Genomic DNA, 20,087 nt, shown 5'->3' with positions numbered 1-20,087 from the left:
ATTAAATTCTGGCTCTGCCACTAACTGTTAACAGGATGCTTCGTAACCTATTGGAGCCTGTTTTCTTGCCTGTAAAAGGGGCCCAGAATATTTGTCCTATGTCCCCATGGCTGTGAGTGTGTTAAAGGGTATGTCTGAGGTGGTTTGGTTTAACTCTGAGGTGTTACACAAATATTAGATGCTATTTATTATGTCCTTTGTGTTCTGGAAAGAGCTTAATGTTTCAGGCTAACACTACCAAAGTCTCTTCCTTACATGATCAGTCCTAAATTATAGATTTTTACATTTTTAATATGAATTAGTAGGTGGATTTAACACATGGCTGGATATCCAAAATGAAAAACAAATTGTTCTAACTTCTTTGACCGACTGGCTTTCCAAAGTCGGATAGTTGGTTGTCTCTTCCTATTCCCATGGTTTCATTTTGCCATCTTCAAGTTAGAAAGCTACGTGTACTTGAGGTGGGTCCCTTCCCTTCCTTTCCCTTCCCTTCCCCTTTCCTTCCCCTCCCCCCCACCCTGGTCCCACCCTCCCTTCCTTCCTTCCTTCCTTCCTTCATTCCTTTCTTCCTTCCTTCCTTCCTTCCTTCCTTTTCAGTGTTAAAAGATAAGGGGAGTCTCCGTCAGAAAAAGGAGGAATGAGCTAGAACACAGTATAAATATTATTATCAGACATGCAGTGTTTCTATACGTTGGCTTTGTGTTGGCCATCAGAATTCAAAATAATAAAAATAGAGAGATGACTGAATTTTTTTTTTTAAAGCCTTGCAACCAGAAGATACTTAAAATTATTCCTCCCATAAGCAAATGCTCTTTTCACAGACAGGACTCATGTTGGGCATGATTTCCTGTGAGTGTTACAAGTATCTTTCACTAAATTCCAATTCTAATGTTGCTTACCAGGCCTTTCCTTTCTTACAGGCAGGGAATGAAATGTGCTAAATGCAAAGGTTAGATTAGGTGATGTCTATCCTAGGGCCCAAGAGAAGTACACACACACACACACAAAAAAAAAAGAGGTTTTTTTTGTTTCTTTTTTTCCCCCAAGGAAGACAGACAGACAGACTCTCTGGAAAAGAAGCACAAAGATTTTATTACATAAGATATCTTCTAGGCAGCTCTAACCTTAATGGCATTCTGTATTAACATTCCTGAACTTCAGCAGTGTTTAAATACTTACTCTTCTAAATTGAGTTTTTACAGATGATCAAAATTGTAGACATTTAAAGCTAGAAGGGACCTTTGAGTTAGTCTATTTCTGTGCATTCTATTCAAAGATGAGGAAATTGAGGGACAGAGAAGTTATGTGACTTGACTAAAATCACACAGCTGGTTAGTGGCAGAGCTAGGACTGGAATGTAGATTTCTTATTTCTACTTGTTCTAAAACTAAAATGGGTCTCTGTTCCCACCCTGGATAAGAATAGGTCAGAGTGAGATGGAACTTGATGGACCTCAAGAAACATGTGAGGCTGACCCTCCTTGTATCCTGTCAAATGAAAGGCCAAAGTATGTCCACATGTGACACACACTGCCTTTTCCCTTTGCCCAAATTTGTGTTCTTTAATTATCCTCCCAGCCCTGGGCTCAGACCTAGTGTCACTCCCCCAGTGATGGGGTTGAAGATGGCAGGGCCACCATGTTGGGGCCAAGGGTATGCACCAGGCAACCACACACACCTGGTGGGACTGAAAGAAGGGTGGGGAAGGCAATAAACTTCTTTTATTACTTTTTTGTATTATAGAAACTATGAGCTCATTGTCACAACCAGTTGTCAGTTTTCTACCTCACTTAGGACACTGGTGGATAGATTTCTCTCTATTATTTATAAAAACAATGGGCAAGCAAGCATTATTTTTAAATTAAGAAGACTTTCCAAGCAGGGGAGTTGTTTTCCTCCCATATTGGACACATAGAACCTCTCTTTGAACCTTATCGTCAGTGGCTGTGGAAGCCATTGAAAGTAGTTACACGCTCTTAATGCCATCTGCTTCTATGAAAAGGACCCAATATAACATGGTGGGCGCTGGAGTCTCTGAACTCAAATAGAAATTTCCCAAGGGTTGCTCATCACACTAATACAGGGTAGTTTCTATGGTAGATCAACATCTGACATCTATTACTGAAGAAGGATTTAGCAATTTATGGGTGAATATGCCCAGTTTCCCTGGCTTACATCTTCTGTCCCAGTATACTATTCATAGCTACAACCGCCTTTACTCTCCGGTAGGTATTAGTTTAGATGATTAATTATATGTTCATTCTACATTCTATGTTAATCACAAGAATTAAATCAAATGGGCAACCTCAAAAGTTTATCTAAAATAAAAATGATTTATGTTCTATATTGGAGCATCTTTGTCTAGAGGCTCTTAAACTTTGGCATAGATTAGAATTACCTGGGGTGCTCTCTAAAATTACAGATCCCTGACCTCACTCCTGTTGTGATTCACTGAGGCCAGAGTCGGCCAAGGTATCTGCGTTTTAAACAAGCAACACTTCTTTCCTCCCCTTACCCCATGAACTGCTGCCAGCAGCTTTTCGCCCACTCCCTGAACAATAGTGACCTAAGAAAATGTTAGTTATTTGTCATTGTTGGAGTAACTGCATACTAAAGAATCAAAATCACAAGATAATTTACAAACTATGAGGTCTCGTTTTGTGAGATTGTCACTTTAGTCATGGTTCAGTCAACTCGTGCTTGGACCATTGCAGTAGCATCTTACTTTGCCCACATCTATGTTAACCTCCCTCCAATCCACCCTCCACACTGTACCAGAGAGCTCTTTTGGAATACAGATCCTACGATGTCAACCCCCTCCCACCTACACACACACACACAGACACACACACACACACACACACACACACACACAGACACACACACACACACACACACGAAAATAGTCAATAGCCATTAGAGTTAAGGCAGTATTCCTTGACTGTGGCCTGGCCCCATTAGCCCATCCAGCCTCACTTTCCTCCCCAGCTATTCAGACTTTTTTAAAATTGCCCTCCCATCCTTCCACCTCATGGTCACTTCCTGGTGAACCTCATGGTGTTAACCATGGGCATTTGCTTTCCTGACTTCTCTGGCATCCCTCTAGTATTGATTTTTGAAGCCCCTGGAAACTCTTCTTCCCAACACACATCACAGTACTGTTTTACATTTGCTGGTGACATATTGATTACTGTCTCCTTCCACAAGACTGCAAGCTCCGTAAGAACAGGCTCCACATGTGTTTTTATTCACCTTTGTACCCCTGGCATCTTCCACAGTGCCTGGCACTCAGGAGCTGCTCAGTACATATTTGTTGGATGGGTGGATTAATTAATTAGTTATGAAGTAAGGTGACCTCTTGAAACCTTCCCTGAATCCCACTGTGCTGGGCTGGGGGAAGCGGATGACCAGAAGAATATGAGTAAGAAACATTTTGGGAAAGGGTCTTATGATCACTTTCCTGCATAATGTTTCTGACTGAACAGTAGCTGTCCATCAGTGAGGGGCTATCGTGCCTGCCCTTGGGAGTAACTGAGCCCCCTGGACTGTCACCTGTCTGAGCTGAACTGATGCAACCCAGAGCTTTGTGTTGATCGGTATTATTTTACATAGGCCTGGTGATGCTGAGTACTTGAGAACAAAAGATGAGGGCTCCCCCAAAGGTGAGTCATTGCCCTGGTAACCACCTGGAGAAACTTACGGCTCCAAGGATTGCTTTACGTACTGACAAGGCAAAGTTTGATTTAAACCCTCGGATCCTAACTGAACTTCTAATCTGTAGCTTCCTGCATACCGGCTGGTATTTGTTGAGGGCAACAAGCTTATGGTCTCAACCATATATGAAAGTTGTGGGGAGTGAAAGCTGTTTGTGTGGTGGCCTCCCTTTTATAGAACTCACTGTTGATTGAAGTCCATAGAGAACTGAAACGTGAAAACAGGTCATCTCTGGAATCAACGTATTCTCGTCACGGTTTGGCATCCTCAGGAGTGGACTTGACTCATTTGTCTTGTTTCTCTCTTAGAGGTTTGCATGAAGAATATATTTTATTTAAAACTGTATGTTTCTGAGCTCTGTCTTGCTCTCTTTTTACTAGGTAAATCACCAATTAGCAAAGGAACTAAAGGTAAATCCATTAGCAAAGGAACTAAACTTTCTGACTGAAATGGGTTACTTATGTGTAGATAGACTACGTATGCTTAATTTTTAAATATATGGGCATGCTTTTTGAGTATAATATAAATTCAACAGATGTCCTTTCTGAAATCCACAGTAGTGATCCGTCAGTAGGGTGTAGCCATATTTCCAGCTCTTCCAAATCTCCCTTTCCCTTCTACTTCTTTCTTTCCACTTACTTTCCTCTTTTGCTCATCTGCTTACTTAAAATATGTCCTTTCCATTTGTCCTCTTTCTCAATATTACATTACGCTCTAACACTCTCATTGGTAAGTGATTAAAGAGACAAGAGTAAAGGAAAGGGTAGGATGGATAACTCTGCAGTACTTACTGGATTTGTTTTAGGGCATTTTAGAATTAGAACACGATGAAATGTGCTTTTAGGTCAGTGACTAGCCTGAGCAGTGTGCAGATATGGCTTTCTTTCCTGAGCAGTGTCCCATCAGAGCAGTCACGAGCCTCCTCGCCACCTGTAGAGGACATTGGTGGCACCCTGCGCATACCTCAGAACCATCCAGAGTGCTCCCGCGATTTCTAGCTCTCAGTGTCTGTGTTGAAGGGCACTTTTATGTGAGAAGTATTTTTTAAAAACCTTACTGCCTGTGGCAGGCTGGAAACTGACACCCCAGGAGCTGCCCCCAATTATTGATTCTTACAGGTTGGTGCATAAATGTCCCAACCGCTTAGCCCCTGGGGTGGGATGATTCTGAGCCCTGTGTTTTGCCCCATTTCCCTGAGATTCCCGTGGATTTCGCTTCAGTTGCTTACTCGTGTGCTCTTCAGTGGCTCCCTTCTCTGAGTCAATTCCTTACCTCTGTTTTCTGCATTTCTCAGATGAACTACGTGCACTCAACTCTTCGTTCTTTAAGAACCCAAGCTAGACACTAACTAATGATTTAGCAATACTAACTGGGAAATTAAGCTGTGAAGTGATATTTTGCAGGGAACCACATTCAAAAAGCCTTGACTTTTCCATCGAAGCCCTTCACCCTCTGCCTTCCCTGCTTGGGAGACCCCTTCCTACCTTGATACCACCTTTGCTGCCATCTCTGGTGCTACCTGTTCTCTTTAGTTCTTCAAACAACTCAGTTTTCTGTATCTCGAAAACAAGGCTTCCACTTGTCTCTTCAGTGCCCTTTGGCTGTAGTTCGTTATATTTCCTTCCCTTCCCTGCCACGCTTTCAAATAAGCATCTAAGAAAATTACTTCTATTTTCTCTTTTCACTTTTTGCATAACCACTGACAATTTGGGTATCACCATCACACTTGAGTCAAATAGCTCTCAAGTCCCCGCTAACAACCTTCTTTTTGCAAAATGTAGAGGTCCTTTTTGTGTTCTCTTGTCATTTCTGTTACCATTGAGCATATTGATAACATTTCCTTCCTGAAAATTGTGTCTTGAGTAATTGAATTCTTAGAACCTTAATATTGCAAGGGACATTTAGTCCAACCATTACATTTTACATCTGGGGGAAACTGAGGACTGAAAAGGTCTATTGATTTGCCCAGCAAGGAGCAAAATTGCATCTGACCTACCATCCAGTATGAGAACTGCTTTTGGTAAGTCCTTATTCCATACTTTCAGAGTATTCATAATTTTTATTCCTTCTGATAGAAAACCCTCCCAGCTGGTCTCCTGGCTCCTTCCCTCCTCAGCCCATTCTCCATTGTAACAGTCAGGATGCTGTTTCTAAAATGTAAATCATAACCTATCGCTCCCCTACTTAGCCTCCAATTCCTCTTTACTTAAAATAGAACCCAAACCCCTTTTCATGCCTTGCAAGACCCCCCTATGGTCCAACTCTCTCTCTGATCTCATTTCCTGCTATTCTTACTCTTAGAGCCCCTATGCTCCTTCACACGGACTCTCCCTCAGCTGGTCAGCAAGGCAGGCTTAGCGCTGCCACTCAGTACTTGCTTTATTATTTCTTCTGTTTGGAATGTTTTTCTCCCAGACCATTGCATGGCTGCTTCCTTCCCATTATGTGGTCTCAGCTTAAATGGCCACCTCCTCAGACATGCCTTACACCAATGTCACGTCTCATACTGTCTGTAAACATACCACTGGTTACAATTATATAACTTACAGATTTGACTTGGAGTTTGTCATGTTTCCCACAATTAGAATACAAATTCATAGAGTATAGGAACTTTGTCTTGTTTGCCATACCTCCAGCACCTAGACCATCTAATGGCCAATAGTTTGCATTCAATAAACATTTGTAGGATAAATAAATGAATTAATGAATGATATCTGAATTTTTCTTTCTCATTTCCAAGAACCCTTTCTTTTACTCTCCAATTCTATTACTCAACCACCTCTCATTGTTTTTTGCAATATAATCAAACTGGTTTCCTCATGAACCAATAAGGACAAAATGTATTCCTCACTGGGGCCTTTGTTACAGTTTTCTCTTTGACCAAAAATCCCATCCTATGCCTCTCTAACTATTCACGTGGAATCACTCCACCAAAGCCTAAGTCGTGTTCCAGTTCCACGAAATCACACCTCCCAGTCATCACTGATCACCCTTTCTTCAATTATGTAAAGTGACCCTTACGTTTTATGTAACCTAAGCACTCATATATAATCTATACTATCTTGAATTGTGTCCAGTTCTTTCATATAATAATATTTAGGCACTGTGCCTAGAAACTGTAATGTGCACGTGTGCATATGTACTGCCGATCCTCATTATTTTTGCACTTTGTGAAGTCACTCCCTAAAATTTATTTGCAATCGCAAAATCAAGCCCTGCAGTGCTTTCATGGTCATTCATGGACATTCACAGAGGAGTGAAAACTTTAAGTCATCCGACACCTGTGTTCCCAGCTTAGGTCAACCAAAGCAACGCCCCGCCTTCTTTTTTAAGCTCTTCTACTGGAAATGTGTCCTTTTTGTGCTCTATTTAGTGACACTTTTTTACGTTTTATGCTTTTTGTGAGTGGCCTTACTGTTGAAAGTGGCCCCCAAGCATAGTGTGAAGTGCTGTCTAGTGTTCCTAAGTGCAAGAAGTCTGTGCTGTGCCTTGTGGAGAAAATGGGTGTTAGATAAGCTTCGTTCAAGCATGAATTATAGTGCCGTTGGCGGTTAGTTCAGTGCTAATTAATCAACAGTATATATTAAACAAGGTGTCTTTAAATAGAAACACTCATAAAACAAGATTATGTATTGATTAATGATGAAACTGTTGCAACCAGAGGCCTCCAGAAACCTAACCCTATACTTCCCCTAGGAACAATGATTCAGTATTTGTTAATCCAGTGCTCATGACAACTTTATAACACAACTACCATGAATAATGAGAATTGACTGCAGATGTGAGTATATTATATATGTGGCTGTTAGCCTCATTTAGGGATTTAGGAGACAAAGAACCCAAGAGTTATTGAAATTAAGTAGTTTGCCCAGGATTATTTGCCAAGCTGATAAATGGTAGATCTGGAATCTGGTTGCTATATTCCAGTCTTTTGGCTTTCAGTTGATGACACCAGTGGCCTTTCTTTGTTTGTTTTAATTAACTATAGGATCTTAATTATTTTATGATCTGTATATGTGTGTGTGTGTATATATATATATATATATATATATATATATATATATATATATACACACACATATATATACAAAAATAGAGGTAGATGAAATTTTTTTAACATCTTTATTGGAGTATAATTGCTTTACAATGGTGTGTTAGTTTCTGCTTTATAACAAAGGGAATCAGCTATACATACACATATATCCCCATATCTCCTCCCTCTTGCATCTCCCTCCCACCCTCCCTATCCCACCCCTCTAGGTGGTCACAAAGCGCCGAGCTGATCTCCCTGTGCTATGCAGCTGCTTCCCACTAGCCATCCATTTTACATTTGGTAGTGTATATATGTCCATACTACTCTCTCACTTCATCCCAGCTTACACTTCTCCCTCCCTGTGTGCTCAGTCCATTCTCTACGTATGCGTCTTTATTGCTATTCTGTCCCTAGGTTCTTCAGAACCACTTTTTTTTTCTTTTTTTTAGATTCCATATATATGTGTTAGCATAGGGTATTTGTTTTACTCTTTTTGACTTACTTCACTCTGTATGACAGTCTCTAGGTCCATCCACCTCACTACAAATAACTCAGTTTCGTTTCCTTTTATGGCTGAGTAATATTCCATTGTATATATGTGCCACATCTTCTTTTTTTTTTTTTTTTTAATGAGGATCTTGAATCAGATGCGTATGTTTGATTGATTGATTGATTGATTGATTTTGGCTGTGTTGGGTCTTCGTTTCTGTGCGAGGGCTCTCTCCAGTTGTGGCAAGCGGGGGCCACTCTTCATCGCGATGCGCGGGCCTCTCTCGTTGCGGAGCACAGGCTCCAGACGCGCAGGCTCAGCAGTTGTGGCTCACGGGCCCAGCCGCTCCGCGGCATGTGGGATCTTCCCAGGCCAGGGCTCGAACCCGTGCCCCCTGCATTAGCAGGCAGACTCTCAACCACTGCGCCACCAGGGAAGCCCGCCACATCTTCTTTATCCATTCATCTGTCGATGGACACTTAGGTTGCTTCCATGTCCCGGCTATTGTAAATAGTGCTGCAATCAGCATTGTGATACATGACTCTTTTTGAATTATGGTTTTCTCCAGGTATATGCCCAGTAGTGGGATTGCTGGGTCGTGTGATAGTTCTATTTTTAGTTTTTTAAGGAACCTCCATACTGTTCTCCATAGTGGCTGTATCAATTTACATTCCCACCAACAGTGCAAGAGGGTTCCCTTTTCTCCACACCCTCTCCAGAATTTACTGTTTGTACATTTTTTGATGATGGCCATTCACACTGGTGGGAGGTTATACCTCATTGTAGTTTTGATTTGCATTTCTCTAATGATTAGTGATGTTGAGCATCCTTTCATGTGTTTGTTGGCAATCTGTACATCTTCTTTGGAAGAATGTCTATTTAGGTCTTCTGCCCATTTTTGAATTGCATTGTTTGTTTTTTTGATATTGAGCTGCATGAGCTGCTTGTATATTTTGGAGATTAATCCTATGTCAGTTGCTTCATCTGCAAATATTTTCTCCCATTCTGAGGGTTATCTTTTCATCTTGTTTATGGTTTCCTTTGCTGTGCAAAAACTTTTAAGTTTCATTAGGTCCCATTTGTTTATCTTTGTTTTTATTTGCATTTCTCTAGGAGGTGGGTCAAAAAGGATCTTGCTGTGATTTATGTCACAGAGTGTTCTGCTTATGTTTTCCTCTAAGAGTTTGATAGTGTCTGGCCTTACATTTAGGTCTTTAATTCACTTTGAGTTTATTTTTGTGTATGGTGTTAGGGAGTGTTCTAATTTCATTCTTTTACATGTAGCTGTCCAGGTTTCCCAGCACCACTTATTGAAGAGGCTGTCTTTTCTCCATTGTATATTCTTGCCTCTTTTATCAAAGATAAGGTGACCATATGTGCAAGGGATTATCTCTGGGCTTTCTATCCTGTTCCATTGATCGATATTTCTGTTTTTGTGCCAGCACCATACTGTCTTCATTACTATAGCTTTGTAGCATAGTCTGACGTCTGGGAGACTGATACCTCCAGCTCTGTTTTTCTTTCTCAAGATTGCTTTGGCTATTCGGGGTCTTCTGTGTTTCATACAGATTTTTTGGAAATTTTTTGTTCTTGTTCCTTGAAAAATGCCATTGGTAGTTTGATAGGGATTGCATTGAATCTGTAGATGGCTTTGGGAAGTATAGTCATTTTCACAATGTTGATTCTTCCATTCCAAATACATGGTATATCTTTCCATCTGTTTGTATCATCTTTAATGTCTTTCATCAGTGTCTTATAGTTTTCCGCATACAGGTCTTTTGTCTCCTTAGGTAGGTTTATAACTAGGTATTTTATTCTTTTTGTTGCAATGGTAAATGGGAGTGTTTCCTTAATTTCTCTTTCAGATTTTTCATCATTAGTGTATAGGAATGCAAGAGATATCTGTGCATTAATTTTGTACCCTGCTACTTTACCAAATTCATTGATTAGCTCTAGTAGTTTTCTGGTAGCATCTTTAGGATTCTCTGTGTATAGTGTCATGTCATCTGTAAACACTGACAGTTTTACTTCTTCTTTTCTGATTTGGATTCATTTTATTTCTTTTCTTTCTCTAACTGCTGTGGCTAAATCTTCCAAAACTATGTTGAATAATAGTGATGAGAGTGGGCAACCTTGTCTTGTTCCTGATCTTAGTGGAAATGGTTTCAGTTTTTCACCATTGAGAATGATGTTGGCTGTGGGTTTGTCATATATGGCCTTTATTATGTTGAGTAAGTTCCCTCTATGCCTACTTTCTGGAGGGTTTTTATCATAAATGGGTGTTAAAGTTTGATAGAAGTTTTTTCTGCATCTATTGAGATTATCATATGGTTTTTATCCTTCAGTTTGTTAATATGGTATATCACATTGATTGATTTGCATATATTGAAGAATCCTTGCATTCCTGGGATAAACCCCACTTGATCATGGTGTATGATCCTTTTAATGTGCTGTTGGATTCTGTTTGCTAGTATTTTGTTGAGTAGTTTTGCATCTATGTTCATCAGTGATATTGGCCTGTTGTTTTCTTTCTTTGTGACATCTTTGGTTTTGGTATCAGGGTGATGGTGGCCTCATAGAATGTGTTTGGGAGAGTTCCTCCCTCTGCTATATTCTGGAAGAGTTTGAGAAGGATAGGTGTTAGCTCTTCTCTAAATGTTTGATAGAATTCGCCTGTGAAGCCATCTGGTCCTGGGCTTTTGTTTGTTGGAAGATTTCTAAACACAGTCTCAATTTCAGTGCTTGTGATTGGTCTGTATATATTTTCTATTTTTCCTGGTTCAGTCTCGGAAGGTTGTGCTTTTCTAAGAATTTGTCCATTTCTTCCAGGTTGTCCATTTTATTGGCATATAATTGCTTGTAATAGTCTCTCGTGATCCTTTGTATTTCTGCAGTGTCAGTTGTTACTTCTTTTTCATTTTTAATTCTATTGATTTGAGTCTTCTCCCTGTTTGCTTGATGAGACTACCTAATGGTTTATCAATTTTGTTTATCTTCTCAAAGAACCAGCTTTTAGTTTTATTGATCTTTCCTATCCTTTCCTTCTTTCTTTTTCATTTATTTCCAATCTCATCTTTGTGATTTCTTTCCTTCTGCTAAATTTGGGGGGGTTTTGTTCTTCTTTCTCTAATTGCATTAGGTGTAAGTTTAGGTTGTTTATTTGAGATGTTTCTTGTTTCTTGAGGTAGGATTTTATTGCTATAAACTTTTGACTTAGAACTGCTTTTGCTGCATCCCATAGGTTTTGGGTTGTCATGTTTTCATTGTCATTTGTTTCTAGGTATTTTTTGATTTCCTCTTTGATTTCTTCAGTGATCTCTTGGTTATTTAGTAGCGTATTGTTTATTTTCCATGTGTTTGTATTTTTTTACAGATTTTTTTCCTGTAATTTATATCTAGTCTCATAGTGTTGTGGTTGGAAAAGTTACTTGGTATGACTTCAATTTTCTTAAATTTACCAAGGCTTGATTTGTGTCCCAAGATATGATCTATCCTGGAGAATGTTCCATGAGCACTTGAGAAGAAAGTGTATTCTGTTGTTTTTGGATGGAATGTCCTATAAATATCAATTAAGTCCATCTTGTTTAATGTATCATTTAAAGCTCGTTTCCTTATTTATTTTCATTTTGTATTATCTGTCCATTGGTGGAAGTGGGGTGTTAAAGTCCCCTACTATGATTGTGTTACTGTCAATTTCCCCTTTCATGGCTGTTAGCATTTCCCTTATGTATTGAGGTGCTCCTATTTTGGGTGCATAAATACTTAAAATTGTTATATCTTCTTCTTGGATTGATCCCTTGATCATTATGTAGTGTCCTTCTTTGTCTCTTGTAATAGTCTTTATTTTAAAGTCTATTTTGTCTGATATGAGAATTGCTACTCCAGCTTTCTTTTGATTTCCGTTTGCATGGAATATCTTTTTCCATCCCCTTACTTTCAATCTGTATGTGTCCCTGGTCTGAAGTGGGTCTCTTATAGACAGCATACGTATGGGTCTTGTTTTTGTATCCACTCAACTAGTCTGTGTCTTTGGTTGGAGCATTTAATCCATTTACATTTAAGGTAGTTATGGATATGTATGTTCCTATTACCATTTTCTTAATTGTTTTGGGTTTGTTATTGTAGGTCTTTTCCTTCTCTTGTGTTTCCTGCCTAGAGAAGTTCCTTTAGCATTTGTTGTAAAGCTGGTTTGGTGGTGCTGAATTCTCTTAACTTTTGCTTGTCTGTAAAGGTTTTAATTTCTCCATCAAATCTGAATGAGATCCTTGCTGGGTAGAGTAATCTTGGTTGTAGGTTTTTCCCTTTCATCACTTAAATATGTCCTGCTACTTCCTTCTGGCTTGCAGAGTTTCTGCTGAAAGATCAGCTGTTAACCTTATGGAGATTCCCTGGTATATTATTTGTTGCTTTTCCCTTGCTGCTTTTAATATTTTTTCTTTGTTTTTAATCTTTGATAGTTTGATTAATATGTGTCTTGGTGTGTTTCTCCTTGGATTTATCCTGTATGGGACTCTCTGCACTTCCTGGACTTGGCTGACTATTTCCTTTCCCATATTAGGGAAGTTTTCAACTATAATCTCTTCAAATATTTTCTCAGCTCCTTTCTCTCTCTCTTCTCCTTCTGGGACCCCTATAATTCGAATGTTGGTGCGTTGAATGTTGTCCCAGAGGTCTCTGAGACTGTCTTCATTTCTTTTCAGTCTTTTTTCTTTATTGTGCTCTGCAGTAGTTATTTCCACTCTTTTATCTTCCAGGTCACTTATCCGTTCTTCTGCCTCAGTTATTCTGCTATTGATTCCTTCTAGAGAATTTTTAATTTCATTTATTGTGTTGTTCATCATTGTTTGTTTGCTCTTTAGTTCTTCTAGGTCCTTGTTAAATGCTTCTTGTATTTTCTCCATTCTATTTCCAAGATTTTGAATCATCTTTACTATCATGACTCTGAGTTCTTTTTAGGTAGACTGCCTATTTCCTCTTCATTTGTTTGGTCTGGTGTGTTTTTACCTTACTCCTTCATCTGCTGTGTATTTCTCCATCTTCTCATTTTGCTTAACTTAATGTGTTTGGGGTCTCCTTTTCACAGGCTGCAGGTTCATAGTTCCCGTTGTTTTTGTTGTCTGCCCCCAGTAGCTGAGGTTGGGTCAGTGGGTTATGTAGGTTTCCTGGTGGAGGGGACTGATGCCTGTGTTCTGGTGGATGAGGCTGGATCTTGTCTTTCTCGTGGGTAGGACTGCGTCCAGTTGTGTGTTTTGGGGCGTCTGTGACCTTATTATGATTTTAGGCAGCCTCTCTGCTAATGGGTAGGGTTGTGTTCCTGTCTTGCTAGTTGTTTGGCATGGGGTGTCCTGCACTGTAGCTTGCTGGTCATTGCGTGGAGCTGGGTCTTAGCGTTGGGATGGATATCTCTGGGAGAGCTTTCAGCATTTGATATTACTTGGAGCCGGGAGGTGTCTGGTGGACCAGTGTCCTGAACTCGGTTCCCCCACCTCAGTGGCTCAGGCCTGAGACCCGGCTGGAGCACCAGGACCCTGTCAGCCACATGGCTCAGAAGAAGAGGGAGAAAGAAAGACACAAAGAAAGAGAGAAAGAGAGAGAGAGAGGAAGAGAGACGGAGGGAGGGAGGAAGAAGGAACAGAAAATAGTTATTAAAATAGAAAATTTAAAAATATATTATTAAAAATTTTTAAAGTTAAAAAAATAAATAAATAAAAAAGTTAATAAGAAAAAGAAAGAAAGAACAGCCAGACCTAAAACCAAATCCAGCAATAATAACAAGCACTAAAAACTATACAAAAAACAAAAACAAAAAACAAAAAAAACCGGACAGACAGAACCCTAGGACAAATTGTAAAAGCAAAGCTATACAGACGAAATCACGGAAAGAAGCATACACATACACACTCAGAAAAAGAGAAAAAGGAAAAATATATATATTTAAAAAAAGGAACAGAGCAAGCAAATCAATAAATCTACTAATGATAATAAGCTTTAAATACTAAACTAAGAAAAACATAAAACCAGAAACAGATTAGATGCAGAAAGCGAACCCCAAGTCTTCAGTTGCTCCTAAAGTCCACCTCCTGAATTTGGGATGATTCGTTGTCTATTCCGGTATTCCACAGATGCAGGTACATCAAGTTGATTGTGGGGATTTAATCCGCTGCTCCTGAGGCTGCTGGGAGAGATTTCCCTTTCTCTTCTTTGTTCGCACAGCTCCTGGGGTTCAGCTTTGGATTTGGACCCGCCTCTGCATGTAGGTCGCCTGAGGGCGTCTGTTCTTCGCCCAGACAGGAGAGGGTTAAAGGAGCAGCTGCTTCGGGGGCTCTGGCTCACTCAGGCCGAGGGGAGGGAGGGGTACGGATGCAGGGCGAGCCTGGGGCGGCAGAGGCCAGCGGGACGTTGCAGCAGCCTGAGGCGCCATGTGTTCTCCCAGGGAAGTTGTCCCTGGATCACGGGACCCTGGCAGTGGCGGGCTGCACAGGCTCCCCGGAGGGGAGGTGTGGATAGTGACCTGTGCTTGCACACAGGCTTCTTGGTGGCGGCAGCAGTAGCCTTAGCATCTCATGCTCGTCTCTGGGGTCCGCGCTGATAGCTGTGGCTCGAGCCTGTCTCTGGAGCTCATTTAGGTGGTGCTCTGAATCCCTTTTCCTCATGCACCCCGAAACAATGGTCTCTTGCCTCTTAGGCAGGTCCAGACTTGTTCCCAGACTCCCTCCTGGCTAGCCATGGTGCACTAGCCCCCTTCAGACTGTGCTCACACCACCAACCCCAGTCCTCTCCCTGGGATCCGACCTCCAAAGCCCAAGCCTCAGCTCCCAGCCCCGCCCGCCCCGGTGGGTGAGCAGACAAGCCTCTCGGGCTGGTGAGTGCTGGTCGGCACCGATCCTCCGTGCGGGAATCTCTCCGCTTTGCCCTCCGCACCCCTGTTGCTGCGCTCTCCTCCGTGGCTCCGAAGCTTCCCCCCTCTGCCACCCGCAGTCTCCACCCGCGAAGGGACTCCTAGTGTGTGGACACCTTTCCTCCTTCACAGCTCCCTCCCACTGGTGCAGGTCCCGTCCCTTTTCTTTTGTCTCTGTTTTTCCTTTTTTCTTTTGCCCTACCCAGGTACAAGTGAGGAGTTTCTTGCCTTTTGGGAAGTCTGAGGTCTTCTGCCAGCGTTCCGTAGGTGTTCTGTAGGAGTCATTCCACATGTAGATGTATTTTTGATGTATTTGTGGGGAGGAAGGTGATCTCCATGTCTTACTCCTCCGCCATCTTGAAGGTCCCTCCCTAGATGATTTTTTTTTAAAAGCTTGCTTTACAGTCCCAAGTTAGTGTTTAATTACAGTGATCCCAAATCTTGAAAGAGAAGTAGGAGGACCTCTTTATTTCAAAATTGTGTTGGTAACTCTGCAGATTTCAAGTTTCTTATCATGGAAATGAAAGTCTGCTGATTCAACAAACCTTAAAGAATCAAAGCTGTAAAAATAGAGTCATAACCTGGATTTTTGTCCCGGCCTGAGGATCTGCACATTAAACTTGCTGAGCATGAATCTGAGCTGAACTTACACCTGCTGCAGAAGTGAACACACCTGTACGTTGTATGTGGTCTTGCCCAGGCCTGATTTCATAAAGAGCTATCACCTGCCTAGTCTGTTGCACATTCATATAAAGAAATGGAAATTATATATTGAAATCTGTAGGAAACAGATTAACACCTGTTTATCTGTATAGATTAACATGGATCAAGTTTCTATGTAGTCTCCAGTGTTTTATATATCTATACATACACATGTATACTTATATATGTGTACATATACATTGACGTTTTTACTTACTTCATATCTTACTTTCAAAAAATAAGTTAAATAATTTCAGGACTTCCAAAGTACTTTCGTGAACACAGTTTGAAAACCTGTTTTTTTTTCCCCACTTATGCTGTTCTTTTCTCAGTAGATTTTTTAAGTGCTTAAAGGTTAAGAATCATATTTTTTGTGCTTCTGTATTTGCAAATGATCTTAGTTTAAAGCTAAATATAAGGAAGCCTCTCACCATTGATAATCCAGTTTAGCCCACATGGTTGCCAACCAGCTGTTATTAATACAAGGATTTCTGCAGCATTGTGGTTAGAATTAAAAAGTGTGACGGAATGATGTCACCTGATTCTGTGGCACGGTATCTTGATGTATGTACAAAAATGGATGAAATTTTATTTTCATATGATAGGCTCTTGACATTTCTTTTTCCCTTGAAAACAAGAGCCAATCATGAGGCTCAAATTAATACTTCTCGACTTCCAAAGAGCTGCCAGAGACAAGGTTGAGTGAGGAGCCTCCAGCAAACAGGGAGGGAAGACAAGATAACATTTTATGTCTGCCTCAAGGCTCTAGTACAAATCCGGGAGTGTTAGAAAGGGGACTATAGGGCCCTTAAGAGCCATGTCATTAGTGAGCCAAAGGAACTAAATGGTTTCAGCTTAGAATTCTGAAATCATTATCATTTCAATATTTTGTGATATTTTCTTTTCCCTTAAATTAATTGAATGGTTGCATGTCCAGTGACTTTGATGATCTTATTTTGAGGAGCTAAGCTGTTCACAAGTCAAGGTATCAAGGTTGACTTATTTTTCCCCAGTTTAGAGCACAGCTGAATTTCATGCTGCATATAAAAATGGATTAACCACATGACTCCACCTACCGTTTTTATGGGCTCAGTCACTTCTCCAGCAGAGCAGAGGACGTGTGCATTCAGTGGTGGTGACTCAGTGACTTGTCCCAACAAGATTCATTAAAATTATCTACTGTGTTTATTAATATAAGCCCCACTCAGAATTTGTTTAGCAAAACCTTCTCTACCTCAGCCCCGGAAAGAATACAAAAAGAGTAGGGAGGTTCCAAACTTCTCAACCTTAAACTCTTGCTTATTTTTCAGTGGAGGTTATTGAAAGCAACAATTCTTTCTTGCTTCAGGAAAAACTGTCAGAGGAAGAGAGAAAACACAAGGAAGCTTTGGAAGACCGTCACATGGTGGTAGATGAGGATTCAAGGAGTGAAGGCAGCAGTGCAGATGAGGGGAAGGAAAAGACCAAATTGCTGTTAGAAAGATTGAAGGCTCTAGAGGTAAGAAATGGAACCATTTTTACACGTTTACAGAAAAATAACCGTGTTTTGCTTCCTGTATTGGCCCCGCTTTTGAGTGAATATAAATCTTCCTTTCTTAGGTCTCCCAGACTAATAGGGTCTAGTAGCTCCCATTGGGATGCCTTTGTCAATGATGAGCACAGAGTTAAAATTTGTGACCCTGAAAGAGTCTTGACCTAGTGACTATGATTGTACTGCCTTAAAAAAGTGCATAGATCAATAATTCATTTTACTTTCAGTTTGACCCTCAAACTGGATCAGTTTCCCTGAAATTGCAGGTTCCTTGAGGGAAGGGCTATGTGATATTTCGCTTTGTTTCCCAATGCCTAATGATCAAATAAGTGAATGAATAAACAAAATATTGAATTCTATATAAGGGCGATTGTAAGAAAAGTAATTTTAAGCAGTAGAGCTATTTCTTCAAAAAACAAAAAAACTTGTGCAGAAGTGCACCATGTAAGACATATAAAAATAGAGGTGAAGTTGAGCTAAGGGGTGCTTTAAGGAGGGTTTTCAACCACTGTAGTCCTCCAAAACAGTTTGAAAATTCTGGTCTATTGCTTAGTGGCATTTGACATCACTTAGAGTGTTAATTCCTGAATATTTATAGCAGTCCTCAAAGAGCATTTCAGTTATTAGGTCACATGCTGAAAGATCTAGCAAAGATGCCTTTTTCCATGAGTTGGCTTACCTACTTTCAGTAAATGTTCTGTTTGCGTATAGAACTGGGACGTAATCATTTTTAAGCAAGGACTATGGTAAGCCTGCCTTTTCTTAAACTAGGCACAAGGGACCTTCAACCAGTATCTAAAAATGTAGTTCTTCCATAGTGTCTACAGAATCCTGAAACTTCCTGCAGTAATGTGAAGAAATAAGACCTCGAGAGATCTTGTTTTCTACAGTAGGTTTCTGCAGTCCTGACCCTAACCCTAACCTACCACCTTGTCTGTAGGTGCATGCCATTTTTACTTAATTTCCTCAGCAATAGTGAAGCAAAATAAATAAGATTATGGACTTTGGAGTTGGGTTTGAATCTCAGTTCTATTATTTTCTAGTTTTGAAACCTTAGGCAAATTAATTAGGCTCTCTGTGTGTCTGTTTCCTCAACTGCAAAACTGGGGATGATAATAGTAACTTTCCTTACAGGGAGGTATCGAGGGTTAAGTGAGTTAATATTTGTACGGCAGTGCCTGGCATATGGTCTTTTCTGTCCTCCTACTCCAAGGCTCCTGCCTTTCCTTACATGATTTTTCCCCCATTTATGTGAATGCAATGATTAATATAAGAACTATGAATGAAAAACTTCAGCTGCTCTACACAGGAGTGACTTAAGTGCGTTATGTCACATATGGGGCAGAAGAGAGGTCAATTTAAGGAACCACTGATGGTTCCTTTTCAGCAAAGGGCCAATAATCACCCCTGTTTCCCCAAAGGTTCTCATAGTTTTAGCGTTTTTAATATAATCACCATGAAAAGCGGGAAAGCCTTCTCAAGGGAAACCGAGGTGGTTATCTGAGAGTTTTGAGAACTGATGGCTTTGTCTTGAGGTTGAATTAACTGGATTTAATAGTAGGAAGGAGTTGATATTACAATTTATTTCCCTAGAACCGTATACTTAAATTGTTAGTTTTGTTGATGATTGCGGTGCACATTGCTTTTAGTTCATCTAATTGTCACTGAGACAACTTTGTGAAGGACATTTTATTTAATCAAGCTAAAAGTATTTTAAAAATACCTTTGGCAGCAAATGTTTCTTAAACCCTCACTGAGTAAATGAGAAGCACTATTTTTTTTTTCCTTTCACAAAGATCTTTACACTTGAGGCAACAACTCTTGCCTCCAGCATCATTTGGATGCAATAGATGATATCTCTAAATGCCATGAAGCCCCGCAATTTTAATTTACAAACATATTTTATTTTCTAAATTAATGTCCTCTAGTCAGTGTCATAGCTTGTTCTGTAAAATTCTTTGCTCAATAGTAAATGAACTCTCTTCTTTGCTCCCACATCTCACTGTTGTCTACTTAAACAGATAATAAAAAGAAATCGTATCACATATAGACATACCCCACATGTATGGGGGGTACGTCACACACTCATACATCATCTGATTTTCATATGAATTTCATTTTACTTTATTTCATTTTTTAAAATTTACTATTTGTGTTCTCTGTATAGAATCCTTTGCATAAGTTAGCAATTACTGTGAAAAGATAGAGGGCTGCTTTTGACGGATCGTAATCACAGCTGGTCACAGACCCCCTACATAGATTTATACACTTTAACAAAATGCTCTTTTGCAAGATTGCAGGTGAATTAACCATAATGCTTCAAAATTATTTGGGTGCATTTTGATGTCATACAGCAAGATTTTAGAAAAACAAAACTATTTTCCATCAGTGTATTTTTGAAACAACCATATTTGTGTACCTTAATCCCTTGGCCCCTGGTGTGGTAGGAGCAGAGAGGGATGGTTGTCAGGGTGATGGAAAACAGATTTCCTTAATTCCTGCTCCACAAACAGGTCCCAAGAAGGTGCAGAAAAGAAGCGACACAAACTTACTTTTAATATTATGTTCTTGATGAATATCACTATGTTATTCAAAACCAGCCTAGGGAGGAATGGATTGGGAGTTTGAGATTAGCAGTTGCAAACTATTATATATAGAATGGATAAACAACAAGGTCCTACTGTATAGCACAGAGAACTGTATTCAGTATCCTGTGAAAA

At 40.1% G+C, this 20,087-nt stretch overlaps 1 protein-coding gene across 14 annotated transcripts in view; it reads left to right on the top strand.

The window, feature by feature from the left end:
* The window catches only part of NCKAP5 (NCK associated protein 5), a 1,062,317-nt gene that overhangs the window by 741,803 nt on the left and 300,427 nt on the right, over positions 1-20,087 (top strand). For all 14 annotated transcript variants that reach the window (XR_009009050.1, XR_009009051.1, XM_057551412.1 and 11 more), the window contains one exon: positions 17,185-17,334. Coding sequence is in view for 12 of the 14 variants with exons in the window: in XM_057551412.1 (XP_057407395.1) it covers positions 17,185-17,334 (150 nt within the window). In the remaining 2 variants the exon portion in view is untranslated. The remainder of the gene's footprint in view (positions 1-17,184; positions 17,335-20,087) is intronic.

This window comes from Balaenoptera acutorostrata, chromosome 8 (genome assembly GCF_949987535.1).
Source record: "Balaenoptera acutorostrata chromosome 8, mBalAcu1.1, whole genome shotgun sequence".
NCBI lineage: Eukaryota > Metazoa > Chordata > Mammalia > Artiodactyla > Balaenopteridae > Balaenoptera > Balaenoptera acutorostrata.
This window is presented reverse-complemented; position numbering and strand designations above follow the sequence as displayed.